Source organism: Phoenix dactylifera, chromosome 2, assembly GCF_051530095.1.
Source record: "Phoenix dactylifera cultivar Ajwa chromosome 2, Ajwa_hap1_PhDact_Kaust_v1.1, whole genome shotgun sequence".
Taxonomy (NCBI): Eukaryota; Viridiplantae; Streptophyta; class Magnoliopsida; order Arecales; family Arecaceae; genus Phoenix; species Phoenix dactylifera.
The window spans coordinates 9,028,764-9,049,435 of record NC_143191.1 but is presented as its reverse complement, the minus strand read 5'-3'; the positions used below and the strand labels follow the sequence as shown (position 1 = coordinate 9,049,435).

Genomic DNA, 20,672 nt, shown 5'->3' with positions numbered 1-20,672 from the left:
GTCATATGTTTTTGGAGAGAGGAGAAGAGGCACAGATTAGGAAGAGAGATAGAAGGTTGGGGGATGGGGTGGTGGTCGAGTGGTGGCTCGCGGGTGATCAAGACAAAGGCTGCAATCACCTAGTTTTCTTGAAGGCCGTTTTTAACGTGCGGTCTCAACTCATTGGCTAACTACATACCATTAGATCATGCAGCAAAAAATGAAAAGAACTAAAAAGGGGTTTTGATATGGATTTCTATTACTAATATCATTGACAAAGATACACTTTCATCATAACCCAGCCTTTAGTCAAAAAAAAGGGGCAAAGGAAAAGAAAAAAAGAACTTATTACTCAACCACATAAACCTGAAGATGAAAATTAACATCGACGCAGTGGAGGGACTGCAGGTATGCGACCTCCTCGACCCCGGTAGAGCAGCTTGGAATGAGGCTAGGGTAGGTCATATTTTCGGTACACACCTTGTCAAGGGGGTTCGGTCCCTCCCGATACCAGGATGTGCGGGTCCGGATATTCGGGTGTAGAGCACCTCGAGCATGACGGGAGTCAGGGTGGGGGCGCTTGCCCGGGTGCTCCGGAGGGAGCAAGAGCGGGGGTCGAAGTGTGATTGGATATAGCGCATGGGCCTTCACCCGAGGGTTGCACTATTCTTATAGAAGGTGGTCTGAAACTGGCTTCCAATGAGAGCAGTACTTAGCGAATGAGGCTTGAGTATTCTCTCAAAGTGCGGGGTTACTGAGATGGTGGACCATGTGTTATTCTTGTGCACATGGGCGAGGGAGACATGGCATTGGGCCGGGTTGTTGCGGGAGGGTTGATCCCAAAGGGACTAGTTCTTAGGGACCATCCGTCGATGGTCGGATAACTTTCTCGCACGCCAGGAGGCGATTAAAGCGTCTTGCACAACATACAAGATCTGGCTGGCAAAGAATGCGCGAACTTTCGGCGAGCATAGCATGCCACCAAGGCTCGTGGTGGAGAGCGCCCAGGTGCAGGTGGCAGAGATTAAGTATGCGTCCTTCTTAGACAGGCCTTTGACAGCTCGAGACATCTGGAGTTCCCATTCTGCCTCAGCAGCATCCCGCACGGTATTCGTCACCTAGGAGCCCCCACCCCCTATCTTCCTCAAGGTCAATTTCGATGGATCCGTACTGAACGGAGGCTCAATAGGTGGAGCGGGGTTCGTCATCAGAGACCCAAACTCCAGGGTTGTGGCTGCGAAAGGCTGTCAGTTATTCGACTGCACGATTTTCGGTGCAGAGCTGAGGGCGGCCTGGGCAGGTTTTCTGCATGCTCAGTGTATGCTATCAGCTAGATCAGTCATCTTGAAGGATGACTCGGCCACAGTTATCAGTTAGCTCCAGGAGGTCCAAGGATTGCTGCCAGTGACCATCCATTACTTCATGATATCTGGATGATGATAAAGGATGGAGGTATTGTCCTAGCTAAGCATGTATTTAGAGAAGCCAATGGAGTTGCAGATTGGATGGTCACCCACATAGCTAATCACGCCGGCAATACTGTGTGGACAAGAGATGAGGAGCTGCCTCGAGAGTTCCGTGATATTTTGTTTTTTGATTTTATTGGGTGTATTCATATACGTGTTGTATAAATTATCCGTCGTAGTGCACCAAAAAAAAAAAAAAAAAAAAAAAAAGTGACTGAAAGAGGGAGTTGGAGATTTAAAAGTCATCCATCTTTGGGTTGATCAGCTCGAGTTGGACTGGGCCATGTCAGATTATGCAGCATCCGATCTGTTTTAATCCTGGCTATACACAAACATCTGTTTCAAACAAGTTCAGTTGGAAAAATGAAAAAAAATTGAATTGCATGCTTTTCGAATATCATTTTATGGCTCTAATGGTATATTTGGTTGCAACAAAAACCATGGAAGAGGAAAAAGAAACTAAGATTTTTCCATCAAAATGGAAATTTTTTCCAAAAAAACAAGTTACAAGTTTTTCAAATTTATTAGTTCTCCAATGAAACAAGAAAATGAACAACCAGATATTCGAAGAAAAATGAATTTTCCAAGTAGTTTACCTTCATCCACATATAACCTCTGAAAAATTGGATTGAGTTGTGCCTAACTAGGTTGAGAAACAGGTACATTTCAACCCATTTGCGGGCTTAGCTGATCAATTCAGCCTTTCTTTTGCCTCAATTTCAAATTTCAAAAAAGAATGCTAATTATAAAGTAATTTGTTGAAGAAAGCTTAGCAGATTATCAAGGGCGACATGATATTACCATAGAAAAAGAATTGATGGATCATGAGTCTTGCCACAAAAAAAAAAGAAAAAAGAAAAGAAAATTGAATATTTAAATTAGGAAGGATAAGTGACGACGGGATTTGGGATTGATATTATGGAGTGAGGACATCAAGAAAACAGTTCATAGATATTTTGCAAAAAAATATTTTTTGAATGAATTTCCGAAATTCAGAACTAAAATTAGTAGACTAGCAATTATAAAATAATATAATATTCTCTCTAATATCTAATACTAAAAAATGGCATAAAAGGAGGGCACATTAACATGATAAATTTTCATATACACATACAATGCATATAACTACTAGTTATACTATATAATTAGTCTTACCAAGCTCCAGCAGAAGAACCATCAGAATCTAGGCCCTCCAACATGATGGAGAGTGCATCATTTCTTGGGCTTAAAAAATAGGCTTTAATTGCCCTGTGGATTGAAAATACAAGCAAGACACATTGCAGGATTGTCTTTAACCTACTGGCCTACAATACAGTCATAATTCTACTATTATAATCACATAAGCAAAAGTAACCTGATGCAGGGAAATTAGAGCCAGGGCATGCAATACATAAGAAATTCCTTTATTTGATTAAATTTTGAATAGGAAACACAACCAACAAGAGAAAATGTGAAAAAGAAATTAGAATGCACAGTTCAGTAACTACAAAACAAATGCATAAATTAGAAAGCAAAATTCTTGAAAAATATATCATTAAGCAGGTGTTACCACAGTAGAAAGCATTAATTATGTGACTGTACGTACAATAACACATGAAACAAATAAGATAATGCAACAAACATAACCAATGATCATTATAACGTCCACCACTAAATAACCTGATGTATAAATCAAATCCTGACTTTCAAATGATACATGACAAGAAGACCTGAAATACTATGCTATCAGAAAGTGTGTGAACTCATCTCCATTTGCTAAACTCAAAACACCTGAGCTCCCATGCTTGTAAGTAAACTTATCATCACAAAATAGGGGGATTTAGTAAATAGTTAAATATAGAGGAGACTCGTCTTGTATGATAATGGCAATCCACTGAGGCAGGATTGAATATATCTGGAAGAAGATAATAAATGGCAGCTTACAATGAAGGACCGAGAGCATAATTCATAGGGAAACTCATAAAGGCTTCTAAGCAGAAAGGAAATGTGTTGCTAACACACATTACAGCTCCTCCTGCAGTAACCTGGCAACCCTGCAGTTCCCACCATATACTCTGGATTCCTTGTACATTCTCCAAGGGCAGCCCACCTCTGACAACTTTCATTCTCATCTGTGCAATTGCTTTGGCTTCCCACAATCTTGTCAAAGGAGTCAACATGAATCCATTTTGTTGCAGACCATTTCTCACCATCTATCACAGGACATCCTGCATGGAGACTGATCTCATCTGTAGTAGCATCTGGGTGAAGACTGAAGAAAAGAAGGGCGTTCCCTTTCCGTGGTTTTACTGAAATGTCAAATAAAATGGAAACATTAAATGTAGTCTATAACAGAGAGAAAAGTGAAAAAGGATCACCATAAATGAATGATAATATGGTATACTGTAGGTTCACCTGCAATTCCTTGCCTACCACAGTCTGACAAATCATCATCCTCTGCATGCTGTCCACGCTGTTGGGACTTCTAGTATCATCCAAAAATTTCATTTCATTACACTATTTTGGGGTTAATTTAAATAGCAGAAATAGGATTTAAAAGTGAAAAATAAATAAACAAATGCATGATCAATTTTCTTCTAAATCAGCTGAAGCAATAGATATACAAACACATCTAGGAATATTCTGAAACTTATTGCTTAAATGAAGGAAATAGTGAAACTAACCTCAGCCCTGGGAAACACAGTTTCACCCCCTTTAGCCACATCAGAAAGATACATAAGTACAGTGGCAATACGATGACCACCATGAGCAATATTGACCTTGTCAGAGAAGTAATCATAGTGGGGATCATACTTCTCCCCATGTTCATATCTTAAGACTTGTATGTCCTCGCCATTTTCTGAATAACATGGAACCATCAATTAACAAATCAATGCCTCAAAAACCAAGTATAGAATTAAACTATAACCAATGATCTTCGCTTACAAAAACATGTATTTCCAAGTGGGAAAGGAGCACACAGCTAGAAGCCTATATTACGTCCATATGAATAAATGCACGATTATAGCCTGGCTGATGCATAGCCACCGATCAAATGACAGACACAAGCCATAGCAATTCCAAAAATGGTAGAAGATATCCATTTTCCATGCTTGATCATCTTACTGATTTAGGGGCTACTTTGACATTGGAAGATCTTATCGGTCTGATATTTAGGATTTCATTATCACATGCTCACGTGTTAAAAGATACTGTTTTTTTTAAAAAAAATATTAGTTTTCAGAAAAAATTGTTAATCAGGTAATCATTTCTGTATTAGTGGTTTAGGATAGTTACTTTGGATGGTTTATGGTTTAGCATCCTATGGTGGTGATGATGGTTATCAAACGGTGGTTACTGTTGTAAACTAGAAATATTCATCTTAACGAGTGAAAGAGAATTTAGATTAAGAGTGTCCTTTTGGAGAAATAGGAGGATTGATCCCCCATGAAAAGGATACATAGGAGGGTTGGTTCCCCTCGAAGTGAACCATTTTCATTATCTTTTTCTATGTCAGTGTCCTATTTCAATTAGGCATGTACCAACTGGTATAAGAGCCAGTGATTATGTGGCATGAATATTTTATCAGAGATTTGCGATGATTTGGATGACACCAAAGCACTTGTCAACCAAGCGATTGAAACACATCAGCAGACAAAGGAATGCTCCAAGGGAATGAAGGAGGGCCAACGCCAATTTGATTTAGTCTTAGGACATAGGGAGAAGTTGCATAAGGAGGCGTCGAAAATTTAATTGATTGTATTTTATTGGGAGAAGTTCCTTGGATGCATAGATGTTATTGAGCACTACCAGATCAACTATAAGGGCTTTCACATAGTTTAATTGACTGTATTTGCAATTCTATTTACCTGTTTTCTCATAGAATTAGGAAAAAGATCCAACATCAAGGTATGGAACTAAGTTCATTGTATCAAGATGCCAGGATCCAGAAGAAAAGGTGGAAATTTTACTTGTCGAACTTCAAAGGAGGCACTACTCACCTTAAGATGCATCTAAGTCAGATACAAAAGGCAGTAGATATCCAAGTGTTCCTTGAAGGTTTAATGTAGATCTCTTGGCTTGTTTAACAGTTCAAAGAGATTTGCTCATCGTTCAAAGTATAATGATTGGTTGCACTTGAAAGTCCAATTATAAGTGAGAGCTGTAACTATTGGGCCCAGATGGGAAGACCTGGACCATAGTCGGCGGCCCATCTGGAGACCCAAAATTTGATATCTTCGGGAAGGAGGAGGAGCCTTGCATCCGAGGCGGTTATAACCGCCTGACAGCCACGATTGCGACCATTTCCTCCCCTCCTTCCCTGGGAGAGAGCTATAAAAGCCCAATGCGTTTCTTCACCGAGGTTTTGTCTCTTCTCACTGCCTTTTCCTTCCTCTCTTTCTTCCAGTAGTAGCAGAGCTCCCCGGAAACCGCTGTCGAGTTGCCGGAGGAAGCGCCCACAGCTCCTTCTCGGAGCCAGGTGAGTCCCTAATCCTCTACTAATTCTATTATGCCTTACTACCATCCCGATCTATTGGGGGTTATGAGATCAAAGCAGAAAAATAAAGAAATATAAAGAAGAAAATAAAAGGAAGAGGAAAGGAAAGAGCTTACCTGGGGCCCTCGGCCGCAGATCCGGAGCGGTGTGCTCGGCCGCAGCCGTCGACGACCGGTGGCTTTTCCCCACTCTTTGGTCGTGGCGAAGCCTGACCGCAGCCGTGGCTGCGGGGATCTTCTACCCACCACAGTGGGAATGGAGGAGCCATCGGCCTCGCTAAAGGCACTGCCGGCCCGCGGTCGGAGTTGCAGTGGGCCGGAGGCCTTTCCTCTCAGTGGGGGGGGGGGGGGGGGGCTCCGAGCCCCCATCTTTCCCACCGAAGAAGGAGAAGGGAGGCCAAAGATGGGGAAGAGGGGGGGGCTGCAGTCGCAACGGCGGCGGCTGCAGCTCGAGATCGGGGTAGCCGAATGCTCCAGAGAGGAGATCGGGGCCCCTCCCAAGCGCTCCGACGATCCCTCCTTGCTTCACGAGAGAAGAGGAGAAATGGAGGTGAAGCAAGGAGAAGAAGTTTTGGGAAGGAAGAAGAAGAAGAAGAGAGAGAGAAGGAAAAGAAAAGAAAAAGAGAGGAGAAGCTTCGAAAAGGAAGAAGAAAAGAAAAAAAGGAGTAGAAGAAGAAAAGATAATAAATAAATAATAGAAATAAAATAAAATACATAAATAAATGGTAAATGAATAAATAGAGGAAGAAGGCTGAAGGCTTTATGGGCCATGGCATCCGAGGAACTTGGGTTAAATAGGCACAAAGCTCTGATGGGATGGTTTAAACCAGATTTGAGCTATATGGGCCAGAATCTGGTAATTGATTTAAAGGGGCCTAGACTAAAGGGTTGTGTAGTATTAGGCTCAGATTGGGTTTGGGCCGAGTCAAGGTCTTCCTTAAATTAACTGAAACTAAATAGGGCCTTGTAGATTAGAATAAAACATAGGTAGAACCATTTCTAGCCTGTTTTGTATAGCATATATACGAAATGCTTACTTTGTTATAAGTGTTAATTTCTTAAATTAATGCATTGGCATGAAGTACATTATGCTTGATCTGGTAAGATTGTGCATGGTTACTTACTGAGCTGTATAGCTCACACCACTTTATCCATTTTTTACAGATAAGTAGGTTTGCTATGAGCAAGGAGCTTGACATACTCCAGGGTTTGGGAAAATTGAATATGCATGCTAAAAATTTTAGAAGCTCTGTACCTTTCCTTTTTGATGAATCGTGTTATGACATTTGTGAATAAAATTGTTCATTATTATGAAATTTTAAGTGATTGTGTGTTATTGTATGCATAAGGTTTCAATAGCACGGTTGTGTCATGATCCGGATTCGAGGCGTGACAGATTCAATTTCTGATTCAGACTTGATTCAACTTCTGGTTCAAGTCTAATCTAATTTATGGTCCAGATTTGACCCAATTTCTGATTCAAGTCTGACCCAATTTATGGTTCAGGTCTGATCCAATTTCGACTTCTGGTTCAGGCCTGATTTAACTTCTAATTTAGGCCCAATTACAGGGTTCTTTTATTCAGGCCCAGTGACGTAAACAGTTGGTTTACAATTAGGCTTGTGGCCCAATTACGGGCTAGAAATGGTTTTGCCTATGCTTTGTTCTAATCTACAAGGCCCTCCTTAGTTTTAGTTAATTTAAGAAAGACACTGACTCAGCTAAAACCCAATCCGAGCCCAATACTACACAACCCTTTAGTCTAGGCCCCTTTAAATCGATTACCAGATTCTGGCCCATATAGCTCAGATCTTTTATAAACCATCCCATTAAAGCTTGGGCCTATTTAGCCCAAGTTCCTCAAATGCCATGGGCCATAAAGCCGTCAGCCTTCTTCCTCTACTTATTCATTTACCATTTATTTATGTATTTTAATTTATTTCTATTATTTATTTATTTTATTTATTTTTTATTCTTCTTCCTTTTTGAAGCTTCTCCTCCTTTCTTTTTCTTTTTCTTTTCTTTTTCTTCTCTTCTCTTCTCTTCTCTTCTTCCTTCCCGAAACTTCTCCTTGCTTCACCTCCATTACTCCTCTTCTCCCGTGAAGCAAGGAGGGCTCATCGGAGCGCTCGGAGGGGGCCCCGATCTCCTCTCTGAAGCCTTTAGCTACCCCGATCTCGAGCCACCGCCGCCGCCGGTGCAACTGCAACCCCTCTTCTTCCCCATCTTCAGCCTTCCTTCTCCTCCTCCAATAGGAAAGATGGGGCTCGGAGCCCCCCCACCGAGAGGAAAGGCCTTCGGCCTGCCGCAGCTCCGACCGAGGGCCGGCGGTGCCTACAGCAGGGCTGATGGCTCCTACTCCATTCCCACTATGGTGAGTAGGAAGATCCCCGCAGCCACGGCTGCAACCACGGCCGCGATCGGGCTTCGCTGCGACCAAGGAGTGGGGAAAAGCCACCGATCGTCAACGACTGCGCCGAGCACACCATGCCAGATCTGCAGTCGAGGACCCTAGGTAAGTTCTTCCCCTTCCTTTCCTCCTCTTCCTTTTATTTTCTTCTTTTCATTTCTTTATTTTTCTGCTTTGATCTCATAAACCAAATAGATCGAGACAGTACTAAGGCATAACAGAATTAGTAGAGGATTAGGGACTCACTTAGCTCCGAGAAGGAGCTGCGGGCGCTTCCTCCGGTGACTCGACGACGGTTTTCGGGGAGCTCTGCTAGCGCTAGAAGAAAGAGAGGAAGGAAAAGGCAGTGAGAAGAGACGAAGCCTCGGTGAAGAAACCCATCAGGCTTTTATAGCCCTCTCTTGGAAGGAGGGGAGGAAATGGTCGCGATCGTGGCTGTCAGGTGGTTGTAACCGCCTCGGATGCAAGGCTCCTCCTCCTTTCCGAAGATACCAAATTTTGGGTCTCCAGATGGGCTGCCGACTATGGTCCAGATTGGCCCGTCTGGGCCCAATAGTTACAGAATTAGACTTGAACTAAAAGCTGAATTAGACCTGAACCAGAAGCTGAATCAGACCCCAGAAGTTGGAATAGAACTGAACCAGGGGCTGAATCAGGCCTGAATCAGAAATTGAATCAGACCTGAACCAGAAATTGAATCAAGCTATGAGCCTGAAAATGAAAATGAGTCCTATGGATGGGCTGTAAATAATTTTAATTAAGTCAAGAGTGTAAATAAATAGAAATTGAATGTGCAAGTAACAAATAATTTGATGATATTGCTAGGTATTAGAGAATTATCATCTGAACCTAGAACTTTGGGAGCAAATTGAGGTAAATGATCCTGACACAATCTTATTATTTTCAAATACATGAAATTAATTGAATATAAAATTGTATATTACTGCTATATTTTTTAAAATTAGCATCAAGCATGTGTAGCAAGTGTTGCATGATTTTGGATAAATGACATTTATCATGATTACTATATTATGTACACATGATTTATGATGATGTAGAAAGATGCATGAAAAAATGAAGTTTGCAACATGATCATGAATTTTTGCATATTATGATGCCATTATTCAATTTTCAATGTACTTCTAAAGATTTATGAAAAACATGATATGTTTTAAGAACTCTCAGATTGTTATGTAAGACCCTCGCCAGTGAATGATAGTAACTCGGCATGCGACCCCCGCTAGTGGGTAACAGTAACTCGGCATACGACCCCCATCCAGGGGTAATAGAAACTCGGCATATGACCCCCCTTAGTGGGTAAGAGTAACTCGGCATACAAACTCCGCCGGTGGATAATAGTAACTTGGTATAGACCCTACCAATGGAGAATAATAGTTGGTAAAGGCCTTGCTGTGGGAATAAGAGCGGCCATAGCTGCACTATCATTTGAGAGTATGGATTTCAAAGCATGAATAATGGCAAAAATTTTATAAGATGCATATCCATATTTATGAACTTGTATGATTGGGCATCCACTGTTTTATGGCTGATTCGAATATATGCTATACAAAATGTTTACTTTGTTATAAGTGTTAATTTTTTAAATTAATGCACTGGCATGAAGTACATTATGCTTGATCTGGTACGATTGTGCATGCTTACTTACTGAGTCGTATAGCTCATATCACTTTATCCATTTTTTTACAGATAAATAGGTTTGCTAAGAGCAAGGAGCTTGACATACTCCAGAGTTTGGAAAAATTGAATATGCAATGCTAAAAATTTTAGAAGCTCTGTACCGTTCCCTTCTGATGAATCATGTTATGACATTTGTGAATAATATTGTTCATTTTGTTATAAAATTTTAAGTGGCTTCGTGCTATTGTATGCATAAGGTTGTAATAGCACGACTGTGTCATGATCCGAATTCGGGGCGTGACAAGAGCCAGTTAAGGACGGTAACTCATTTTTCAAAGAACAACAAGCCTTTGGTCACTCATTGACCACACCTAGTTGCTTACATGAAATTCTAAAGCCTCACTAGGCCCTCACAATCTCTCTCTCTCTCTCTTTGATGGTGATGGCGATGATGGATAGACGAGGAGTTAGGGTTAGGGATTGGGATTTCACTTTTCTTCTCTCTCTCTCTATTCGATCTCCCTTAATAGCATGACATCAATCTCTCCTGCCAATTGCCTTCATCGGCCCATCCACCATGTCCTCCATCACCCTGGGTACACCCTACCAACCTCCCTCCCTACCCCCCTCTTCTCTATTTCTCTCTATAAATATGGAAACAACACCTTACTAGCATACTATGTGTTTGTATGGTGCAGTAAAGTACCAACCCAATTCCTAACCACTATAGCTCCCGACAAGGTTCGTCGAATCAATACTGGAGGACGTGTTGGTTGGCGACTAGTTCAACACGGTATGGGTCCGTACCATGCCATTTTAGGGCCTATCAAAACGGGAAGAGCTAGAGAGGCAGAGGGAGGAAGAGAGAGGGGGAGGGGGAGAGATGAAAGGGGAGGGCCGAGGGAACCCTAACCCTAACCTGAGCAAGCCAACGAGAGAGAGAGAGAGAGGGAGGAAGTGAGGAAGGGGGAGGGCCAAGGAAAACCCTAACCCTAACCTGTGCGAGAGAGATAGAGAAGGAGAGGGAGAGAGGAAGGGACTCATCGTTCTCATACCATCGCAAGTGGCCATAGGGGGTGGGGGTGGGGGTGGGGGTGGGGGTTGGAGGGAGGGAGGGGGAGGGCTGAAGGAACCCTAACCCTAACCCGAGCAAGTGAGAGGGAGGGAGGGAGGGAGGGTGAGGGCTGAGGAAAACTGTAACCCTAAATTGAGTGAGAGGGAGGGATGGAGGGAGGGAGGGACTTGCCGCTCTCAGACCATCGCAAGCGCAGGAGAGAGAACGGGGGTTGTGGTGGGAGGGGGGAATCGAATAATTAGCGAGGGGCGGACCATTTATCAATTATCACCGAATTGTATCAAACAATTAGCCTAAAGCATGCCAGTCCTCAACTGGTCTAGTTTCGTATGTCCCAAACCATCTGGTTCGGCCATCCTTGGCACCCAATACAGTTTTTGCATACCTTAATCCAAGGTATTTTGTATATCCCTATAGTATAAAGGACTCATCAAGAAATTAAGAATATCCTCCCAATAGGATGGCATGACATACTTCCCATCAATAAAGGATTGGCTACAATATTTTATCGAACAAAACATCCATTGACTAGAGAATATGGAAGTCTAAAAAGGGTACGGACCATTGAAAACATATTGTCAAGACATTTAGTACGTATGCCACTTAGCCATAAATATTCTCCAGCATGTTTTGTCATACTTCATATCAAAAGACAGATCCTTGTTCAATTAAAGAGTGCAAAAATGGACTGAGTACTAGCTTTATTGGGTAAAGGCTTGAGTTGTAACAAGTATTGTATTGGGTCATAAGATACATAAAATAACAAGGTAGTACTGGCATAATAAAAAGGATGTATGATATACCAGCCATATTGTATATCACATGATATTGTTCCACATCATAGCATATATTGTAGTAACAATTGTATGATCCATCACTATTTTAAAAGATGGCAGCGTTGGTCATCGAGGTCGCCATGCTTTGATAGATTGCACAATGTTTGAAGTGTTGCAAAGCAGATACTTGTCATTGACTGACTACATTTTATTGGATATGTCATGTCTCATTTGTTGACTTATAATTATTCTTTTAGGTTTCTCCTTTTTTTATTATTGGGCCAAGTTGACTTCCCGGTGCCTGCCTAGTGATTTGGTTATTGGGGCGGCCCCTAGCAACCCAACTGCTGCTCAAAGATTTTTAAAACGATTCAATGTTTTATGTCCTGGCATGGATACAAGTTAAATGTATAGGAAACCAATATTCTCATGGACCTTTATACTTTATTCTCATGGACCATTTAATTTGTAAAGGTACATGGACTTTTTGAAATAGGATATAAGTGCAAGAAGAAATGAGTTGAGCCTAGTATGTCGTAAAAAATAATTGATGACATGTATGACTTGGCATCTGTGAAGATGGGTCGACATGTATTCATGTATAGACTCATACCATGTCAAGCTTGTTCGGTGTGGCCCAAACAAGTAATGTATTCTCACAAAATATTTAGAGGACAGACATGCTTGTTTTGGCATTTCACTTCTCAAAAGCAATAATGTAATATCTCCCCAGTACAAGATCCATCAGAATACATACAGACAAATGGCAAGCTAATTCTGAATTTAATGTTATGGACAACTAAAACTTTAAACCATTTTAATTTTCACATGCTTTGAAGTAAAGCCAAATGTTAAAATTTGAAATTTAGTTAGACAGTTCACCTTTTGGAAGAAATGTCCAAGCTGCAATCTTGTCCTCTATACCATCTATAATTGGGTCCTGCAGAAAGTTTTGGTTACATGCTTGGAAGTACAGTGCATAATCTGCTAGAAGAAAATATTCCCCAAACATTATGACAGCCAAAGGCAAAATTGGGTTCCAAAAGAAAGGAGAAGATAATAAAATTTGCAGCAGAAACTTATAGGCCAGGCATACTCCATCACCATTATCAATACCTTTTGCTCACTTCAACAGCAACCAGATGTAGCACTATTATGAAGCAAATTTTCATGTGGAGGATTATAAGATGACATCAATGTCATTTTTTCACAAACAACTTGACAAGATAGCAATAGCAGAGTTGTCTGTGCAATTTTCATTTCCATATTCTTCAAATATCTGTCGTTTCTCTTCCCCTCTTTGTATTGAATAAGCCTGTATTTTATCATGATTGTACACCCGCTAACCTTGAGCTTTAGAACATCTAAAAATCCAAAGAGGTTCTGGCATCATCTATGTAATACGCGTAGAAACTTCAAAAACTAAAAAATGAAAATAATTTTGGTAGTCCAAAGTCTAAATACAGTAAAACATTTCTGATAACCCAGCTATGCAAAACTATGCACCAGAACAAGAAGAAGATGACAAAGAAGAAGAAGAAGAAGAAAAAGAACTCATATTTATTTCCACCGGCTTTTTGTTTTGTCTTTATATTTCATGCCTTTCCAAGATTAACTGTCTGTTCTTCAGCATACCTTCCCATGAATTTTTATTTCTAAAAACCACGAAAGGCCAAGAATTGGAACTTAAGTTATAAAAACAAAACATATCAAGAACATGAATAAGGCTAATGCCATGAAAGAGAGCATAATAAATCTGTAGAACCTTAGATGGTTAAGAATGCACCAGTAAAATATTTTATATCAGGAGTTGCATTCAAGCTACCCAAAAGCCCAGCTCATAACATAGCTCAGGTTGGAAAGCCATGGCAATGCAAGGCACCTTCAACAAATCCAAGAAATGTAACCAACAATATACTGTTGGCTTTAGATCTTTACAATCAGGAGACCTATTGAAGTTAATATAAACAGTAAAATACAGGGTGGAAACATGATTTGCATTCTGTCTTTGCTATGTAGAGGTCCTAAAGGATCAAAAGATTGGAAAATATGAGGTAAACAAGGTTAAGTGATTATTAGATTCTCATTGCTAACTTGTATGCCATACATAGCACAAACTGATACATCATGCCATACATAGCACATTTATGTGATTATAATGAATTAAGCAGTATGAACATCAAGAGGGAAGATAGAGGAAAAAAAACTATGGCCAAACTTCCAACCAAAGGCCTGTTTGGATATTCCGACAGGACTAGGCTGAAAATCCAGGAGGAATTGGGCTTACTAGCTTATAGCTTGCATTTTCTCCGAGCCTATCTAAGCCCAACATAGATCTTAGCCTTTCAGGTGCAGGATTAAAAAAAGGACCTATGAAGGTATTTTTTCCTTTCCACAAGATTTGGGCTGGGTGAAATTTGGTTGATACAGGGTTGCTTGAATGAACGGCCCAATCCACGAATCCTATAACATTTTCAGTCCAATCCTATAGGAATAGCCAAACAAGCCCTAAGGTTTGTATTTTTACAACATGAAGAGATGGAAGCTGCACATTGCAGCCATGTAGGAGGGTTATATACATAAATTCATTGAAAGGGCCCTATTAAAAGGACTTGTGCTACATTGCTAGCAGCAGAAAAACAGGTTGATAATATACTAGAGACTTTAGGGTCTTTGATGAGAAAATGAAAGGACCATTAGCTGGAGATTAAATATCAGGCATTTAAGATTTTATTTCTCATTTTTTTCTAAAAGAATTTGAAAGAAAATAATGGATAATTTGCTCCATTCTTTTTCTGTTTCTTTCCATCTGTATGGAGTCCTGATGGACTATACTATTTTACATATTCTCATCAGGTACTTTATTTATAGGGACAAAGTAATCGAGTGTAGAGAAGCCATTTGGCAATGTAAAATGTAGCCAGGTTAGGCTCACTGTTATCCTTTCTTTCTCTCATCACTTTCCTTCTCTTTTACTTTGTAAATATTTCTCATTTTTCTTCTATCCTCCTACAAATGCTTTGGTCGGTGTGACAAAATCGAGCAGCCTTTTCGCCATTCTCTACATTTCTTCCTATTATCCCTCCTCTTTTTCTTTATTTTGTCTGCTGCCATGGATCAAACACCAAAACAGTGAAGACATGTTGCGTAAATCAGATCCACAAAACCAAAAATCTTTTGGAGCATTATCTTACAACTTCCTAGAATTACCATACCGATCCTTCCTGAACCCTAAAAACCTATTAAGCAAAAAGGCGCTCAAATTTTTATCTCATCTTCCTTCTTTTTGCCAAGAAATTCTGAAATTCCCTAGAGAGCAGTCCCTATAAGCATCAGAATCACACTCTCCACCAGAAAGGAAGGTAAATAGATAACTAAATAGATTTCCAGAGACTTACCCTAAATACCCTCTTTTTCTAAAATATAAATTGTTTGAAATTTTGTTCCAGTCTGCTGATAACAAGGTTTTTGGAACAGAAAGAACGAAAATACTTAAAACCCTTTTTTTTTTTTTAGCTCCTAACATCGCCAATGCATTATTCGCAATCCCCATCAAGGAGGGATCACATCCCCATAATTTTTAATTTGATTTAGCGATAATAGTACCACATAATATATGACAATGGAGAAAAATCTTGCATTAGGTTTTATTTTAGATAAGATAAAGCAAATCCAAAATCCTTACAGCCCTTCCTCTTTTCCTTAACTCCTGACGTTACCATTGCATTACATGTAATCCTCATCGAGGAGGGATCGCATCCCTAGAATTTTTAATTTGATTTCACCAAAACAGTACCACATGATATATGACAACAGAGAAAAATCTATTTTATTTTAGATAAGACAAATGCATGCCCTTGTTTCCTTTCCTCATCCTTCATAGCGACAAAATATAAATAGGGAAATTGCATAAGTAACCAGTTCATGTGCTTGGAAAGTGTCAACTTACATAGGCCACATGAAATGGACTTTGCTCCGGTTTTGATAGGAATCTAATGTCAGCAGGGACATCAAATAGTGACGAACTCAAGGATTTAAGTGTTAGAGGTATAAGCCATGCTAGCTAGGGGCCATGACAACACGTCATGCCATGCTATGTTGGCACAATGCCACGCAATGTCATGCCATGCCAATTTGAAACATTTTAATAAGAAAACCCATGCCAAGTGACAGTACTAGCCTGGCAATGAACATATCAACTAACACAGCCTGACACTTGAAACAGTGGAAGAAATTAGCTTTAACCTATCATAGATCTAGTTCACTAGGCAACCTAAGAATTATTTGAGAGAAAGGTCACAAGATTCCCTTTCTCAAGAGTAAACACAAGCATGCACGGATGCACCCGCAATGAGCAATAAAGGATTTGCGAGTAACAAGTAGGGAGAGATTATACATACTCACCAATCAGTTACCTGTTACCAGCTAGATATTTGGGTCATCAGATTAGATGGAGCAATAAACAGCATCATATAATGATCCGTATAGCTTAATAATGATGGCTGGGTTGACAAGAGAGAATATTTTTAATATATTTTCCATTTTGCTGTCATGAAATGTACTTCTTGTTTCTATATGTTCTTCTTCATAATGGAAGACTTGTTGCTTGAAGCTTATCTAATGTAAGTTTTGTTGGCAATATTAACCTAGAAATTGCTATGCAACAATGAAAAGATGAAGTCAATTAGAATCTATAATTAGAAAACTTTTGAAAATCAGATTAATAGTAAGCTTGCCGCAATTGAGGCATGCGAGAACACTGCCCTATGAACGTGATTCGCCCCTATATGCGGGTCTGTGGTGATCTCGTTCCCAAAGTACATCAACCAGCTCAATCCGATCCTCCTCTATCAAGCACAATCATTGGGAGGCTTGACCCAAATGACTCCTTCAATTCCCTAGACAAAGAAGAAAAAGTAGAAGAAAATAGTGCAAATGGAGGTAGAATCTATCTTGGAATAGTAGTCTCGAACTGCAATGGAGAGCACATAGATGAGAGTGGATGTGGTCTTCGGATGTCCCACGGTGCTAGACCTAGAGCCTATTTATAGACTGTCTGCGTGATCGAAGCATCGCTAAGGTTCCGAGGTTACGCAATGTTTTCAAAACACCGTGACCTTTCGGAAACCTAATGAATGCTTTTGAAATGTCGTAACACTTCGGAAGGAAGCGCCTGGCAAAAAAACGTACGTGGTACATGTCGCGACGCGCCTACGCCCCGCCTCGCTGTGCCATGCACAAGGCACGGCCAGTCAAGACGGGCCAAGCGCGCACGCATGTGGTCACTAGCCCACTTTCCTCAAAGCCCGACTTAGGCTCCCAGGGATGAAATTTCTATTTACACAAGAGGACTTGCTTTCACATATCCAATGTGGGACTAAAAAAAGGAAGGTGTTTTAAAGCTTTTGAACCAACTAAAATTTTGGGGATAAGGTTGGTATTATTTTAAAAAAAATAAAACTTTTCAAATTAAAACTCCAACAATCCCCACAAAAGATTTAAAGATTGAAAAACATAAAAAAGAGTATCTTGGCAACTTATACCATGCAATGGGTGAGGTGTCCTGTAGATTTAAACCTCACTTAGTATTTGATTGTATCCATCTGAAGAAACCACAATGGAATAGGCCTTGAACTATAGGTCCTTTGATTTAGACTTCTATTTATCACACAGACAGTATGGATTAATTGGGTCTTCTTTATACAGTCAGCACCAACTAAAGGTTTTGTGCTTGGTATCTTGATTTTTTTATGGGAATTTGTTAGGGTTAGCCCAAACCTCTAGTCGCAGCCTTTACGATAATTCTAACATAGGTAAGCCCTCTAAGGTTATTTGTGACCTAATACCCTACAGATTTTCCAACTAGGACTCATTAAGAGTATAACTCAAACCTTTCCAATTTACTTTGTCATTGAAACAAGCACTCATCATAAGGATGTGAGGAGATATACTCTGAAAATGTACACTGACACGATCACTCAATCAGCTTCGTTTCTACCACATTGAACCTCTTTCATGGGATCTCCAATCACAGAGTTGGGTATCCACTGTCGGTAACCAAGTAGTGGGCTTAAGCCCCATTCCCTCAATGATTCTAAAGGATGTAGGGATTACTATATTTAATCACTTACCTTCTTTATGGGTTGAACCAAGCACATGTAGTATGAATTACATGCTATGGTGATTTCTCTGGAAGAGCATACGTCAATCTACAAATTATTACCATCACATGGATCTTAACCCAGTTGCTACTTTATATTACACACTCACATACAACCAAGGTATGCCGTGCCGGCCTGAACCGGGCGTACAAGGCGGTACGGCGGTTCGGTACTAATATCCGATATGGATGGCATACCAACACTCGGTATGCCAAAAAAATTTGTATCGTACCGTACTGACAGTGTGCTAGTATGGCACCGATACGGGGTCCGGTACTAAAACGACAAACCTTGCATGCAACTAGTTCGAGTTCTCCATTAGCTCAATATCAACAATACCTAATTAAGTGCCTAGGAAGACTACACCTGATACCATAGTCTTCACAATTATTGTTGGCAGTATTGACCTAGAAACTGCTATGTTACACTAAAAAGATGAAGTCAATTAGAATCTATAAATAGAAAACTTTTTGAAAATTAGATTAATAGTAAGCTTGCCTGGATTAAGGCATGTGACAACACTACCCTAAAAACGTGATTTGCCCCCTACATGCGAGTCCGCGGCGATCTCATTTCCAAGATACAATAAAACCCAGCTCAGCCTGATCTTCCTCTAACGAGCATGATCACTAGGAGGCTTGATCCAAATAACTCCTTCAGTTGCCCAAAAAAGAAGAAAAAGTAGAAGAAAAAGTGCATGAAGCAGAGTCTCTATCACGTAATAGTAAAATTAGATTAATAGTAAGCTTGCCTGGATTGAGACGTGTGAGAACACTGTCCTAAGAATGTGATTACCCAAAGTACAACAAAACCCAGCTCAACCCGAGCCTATAGAGTCTATCTTGGAATAGTAGTCTCAAACTAGAAGGTTATGTGATGTTTCGGAAATACCGTAACCTTTTCAAAACTCAAATCCAACGAATACTTTAGGTTACATGAGGTTCCGAAAAAGCACCGCCACACACACGGCCGGTCGGCCAAGCCGAGCCGAGCGCACGTGTATGGTCACCATCCTACTTCCCTCAAAACCCGACTTGGGCCTCATGGGATGAGATTTCTATTTATGCAAGGGGATTTCTTTTCACATATCCGATGTGGGAGTAAAAAAGGAAGGTGCTATAAAGCTTTTGAACCAACTAAAATTTAGGGTATAAGGTTGGTTTCATTTTAAAAAAAATAAAACTTTTCAAATTAAAACTCCAACAAGTTCGTGGATTTAGTTTGTTACTATATGTGTTATACATAGTCAAGTTATGCTCATTAAATCCATTGCTCGACATAAATAAGAAGAAAGACTTCCTTCAACATATCAAAACCACGCATACATCAGAACAATACAGACCAAAACAGTTCAAATCAGGGCAAGAGATGAGACTCTCAACTCTCATGTACATGTTTCTCCACCTCTCTGCCTGCATCATTTGTCATCCCAAGAAGGGCATAGCAAATGATACTTTAAAGTTTAAACCCTGTAATTTTCCCACTAGCATTTAGCTTATACCAGAACAGAGCAGGTATACACATCAACCTATCACAAGAAACCAGAATGAGCAGAGCATGAGAACTCAAACCTTCCCCTTGCTAATGAACATCCCAGAGCTCGTTCGGACATTGCTCACTTTGCTTTTCCCCGACAAATTATCAGCCACCGCTGATCTTTTCAGCTCTGATTTCGCCTGACAAACATCACAATTGCCTCCAATCTCAATGCCAAATGACTCAAATCGGAGGAATCTTGAAGAGAGATAATACTCACAATGGAGATCAAATGATCACATTCTTCGTCCGTCAGGAATCCTTCGTAGACGAAAGCCCTGCAAAAATTCCAGACTCCCGAACAGCAATTAGAGCAAGAAAAAAATAAGAAAAGAAAAGAAAATGGATGGATTTGAAGATGAAGATGAAGAAGAAGAAAACCTGGGTTTCGATGAAAGCTGCTTTGATCTGTTGGGGTGGACAACTGGGCGCGGAGAATCCGAGTAGGAACTCGAGGAAGAAAGGAGGAGGAAGATCGCCAAGAAGAGCGAAACCCTAACCCTAGATCGGATCATTTTATTTTATTCTATTTTATTTTATTTTTGGTGCATCAAATAGAAGAGAAAACGAGCGTCAAATAAAGCTAGATCCGTCGTCGACACACAACTTCTTCGTGGAGCATCGGAAGAAAGACGCGCAGCAGACAAATTTTTAGAATATCATAAGAGGAGTCGCCCGCTGATGAAGCTTGGCAGGCGACAGTAGCCCGTTTGCACCCACCCTCTATTGCAGACTTGTCAAAGGTCGGACAGTAGGGTGCGAATTTGGGTGAACGTCGCACGAATATATTATTATTTTATCAAAAATATATATTATTTTTATTAATTAAATATACTACTTCTAAAATATTATTTTTTATTAATTAAATAGTTATTTAGAAAATATTGATTTTATTAATAAATACTTTTATTAGTTTTTAATAAAATATAAGTTTGTTAATATATTAATATATTGTTATTAAACATTGTTAATCCTTTAAGAGTATCATTAGCAAAAAAAAAATCATTACTTTTTACTAAAATATATTGCTTTTATTAAATATTATTAGTATTGTTAGTTTATTAATACTATTAATTTTACTATTTTTCATGAAATAATATTAGTTTCAATTAATTATTAAAATATTTTAATTTATATTAATATTTATATTAAAGT

The 20,672-nt window shown here is 39.9% G+C and overlaps 1 protein-coding gene across 1 annotated transcript; it reads right to left on the bottom strand.

Annotated features, from left to right (window-relative positions):
* Positions 1-2,948: 2,948 nt before the first annotated feature.
* Positions 2,949-20,263, bottom strand: LOC103710950 (2-oxoglutarate (2OG) and Fe(II)-dependent oxygenase superfamily protein). Its single transcript, XM_008796884.4, has 7 exons — positions 19,899-20,263; positions 19,738-19,795; positions 19,553-19,657; positions 12,703-12,760; positions 4,109-4,284; positions 3,840-3,909; positions 2,949-3,733 (listed from the first exon to the last, which is right to left on the bottom strand). Exons 1-7 carry the CDS (start codon positions 20,030-20,032, stop codon positions 3,438-3,440), a joined length of 897 nt encoding a protein of 298 aa, XP_008795106.1. The 5' UTR covers positions 20,033-20,263; the 3' UTR covers positions 2,949-3,437.
* Between the last annotated feature and the right edge of the window lie 409 nt (positions 20,264-20,672).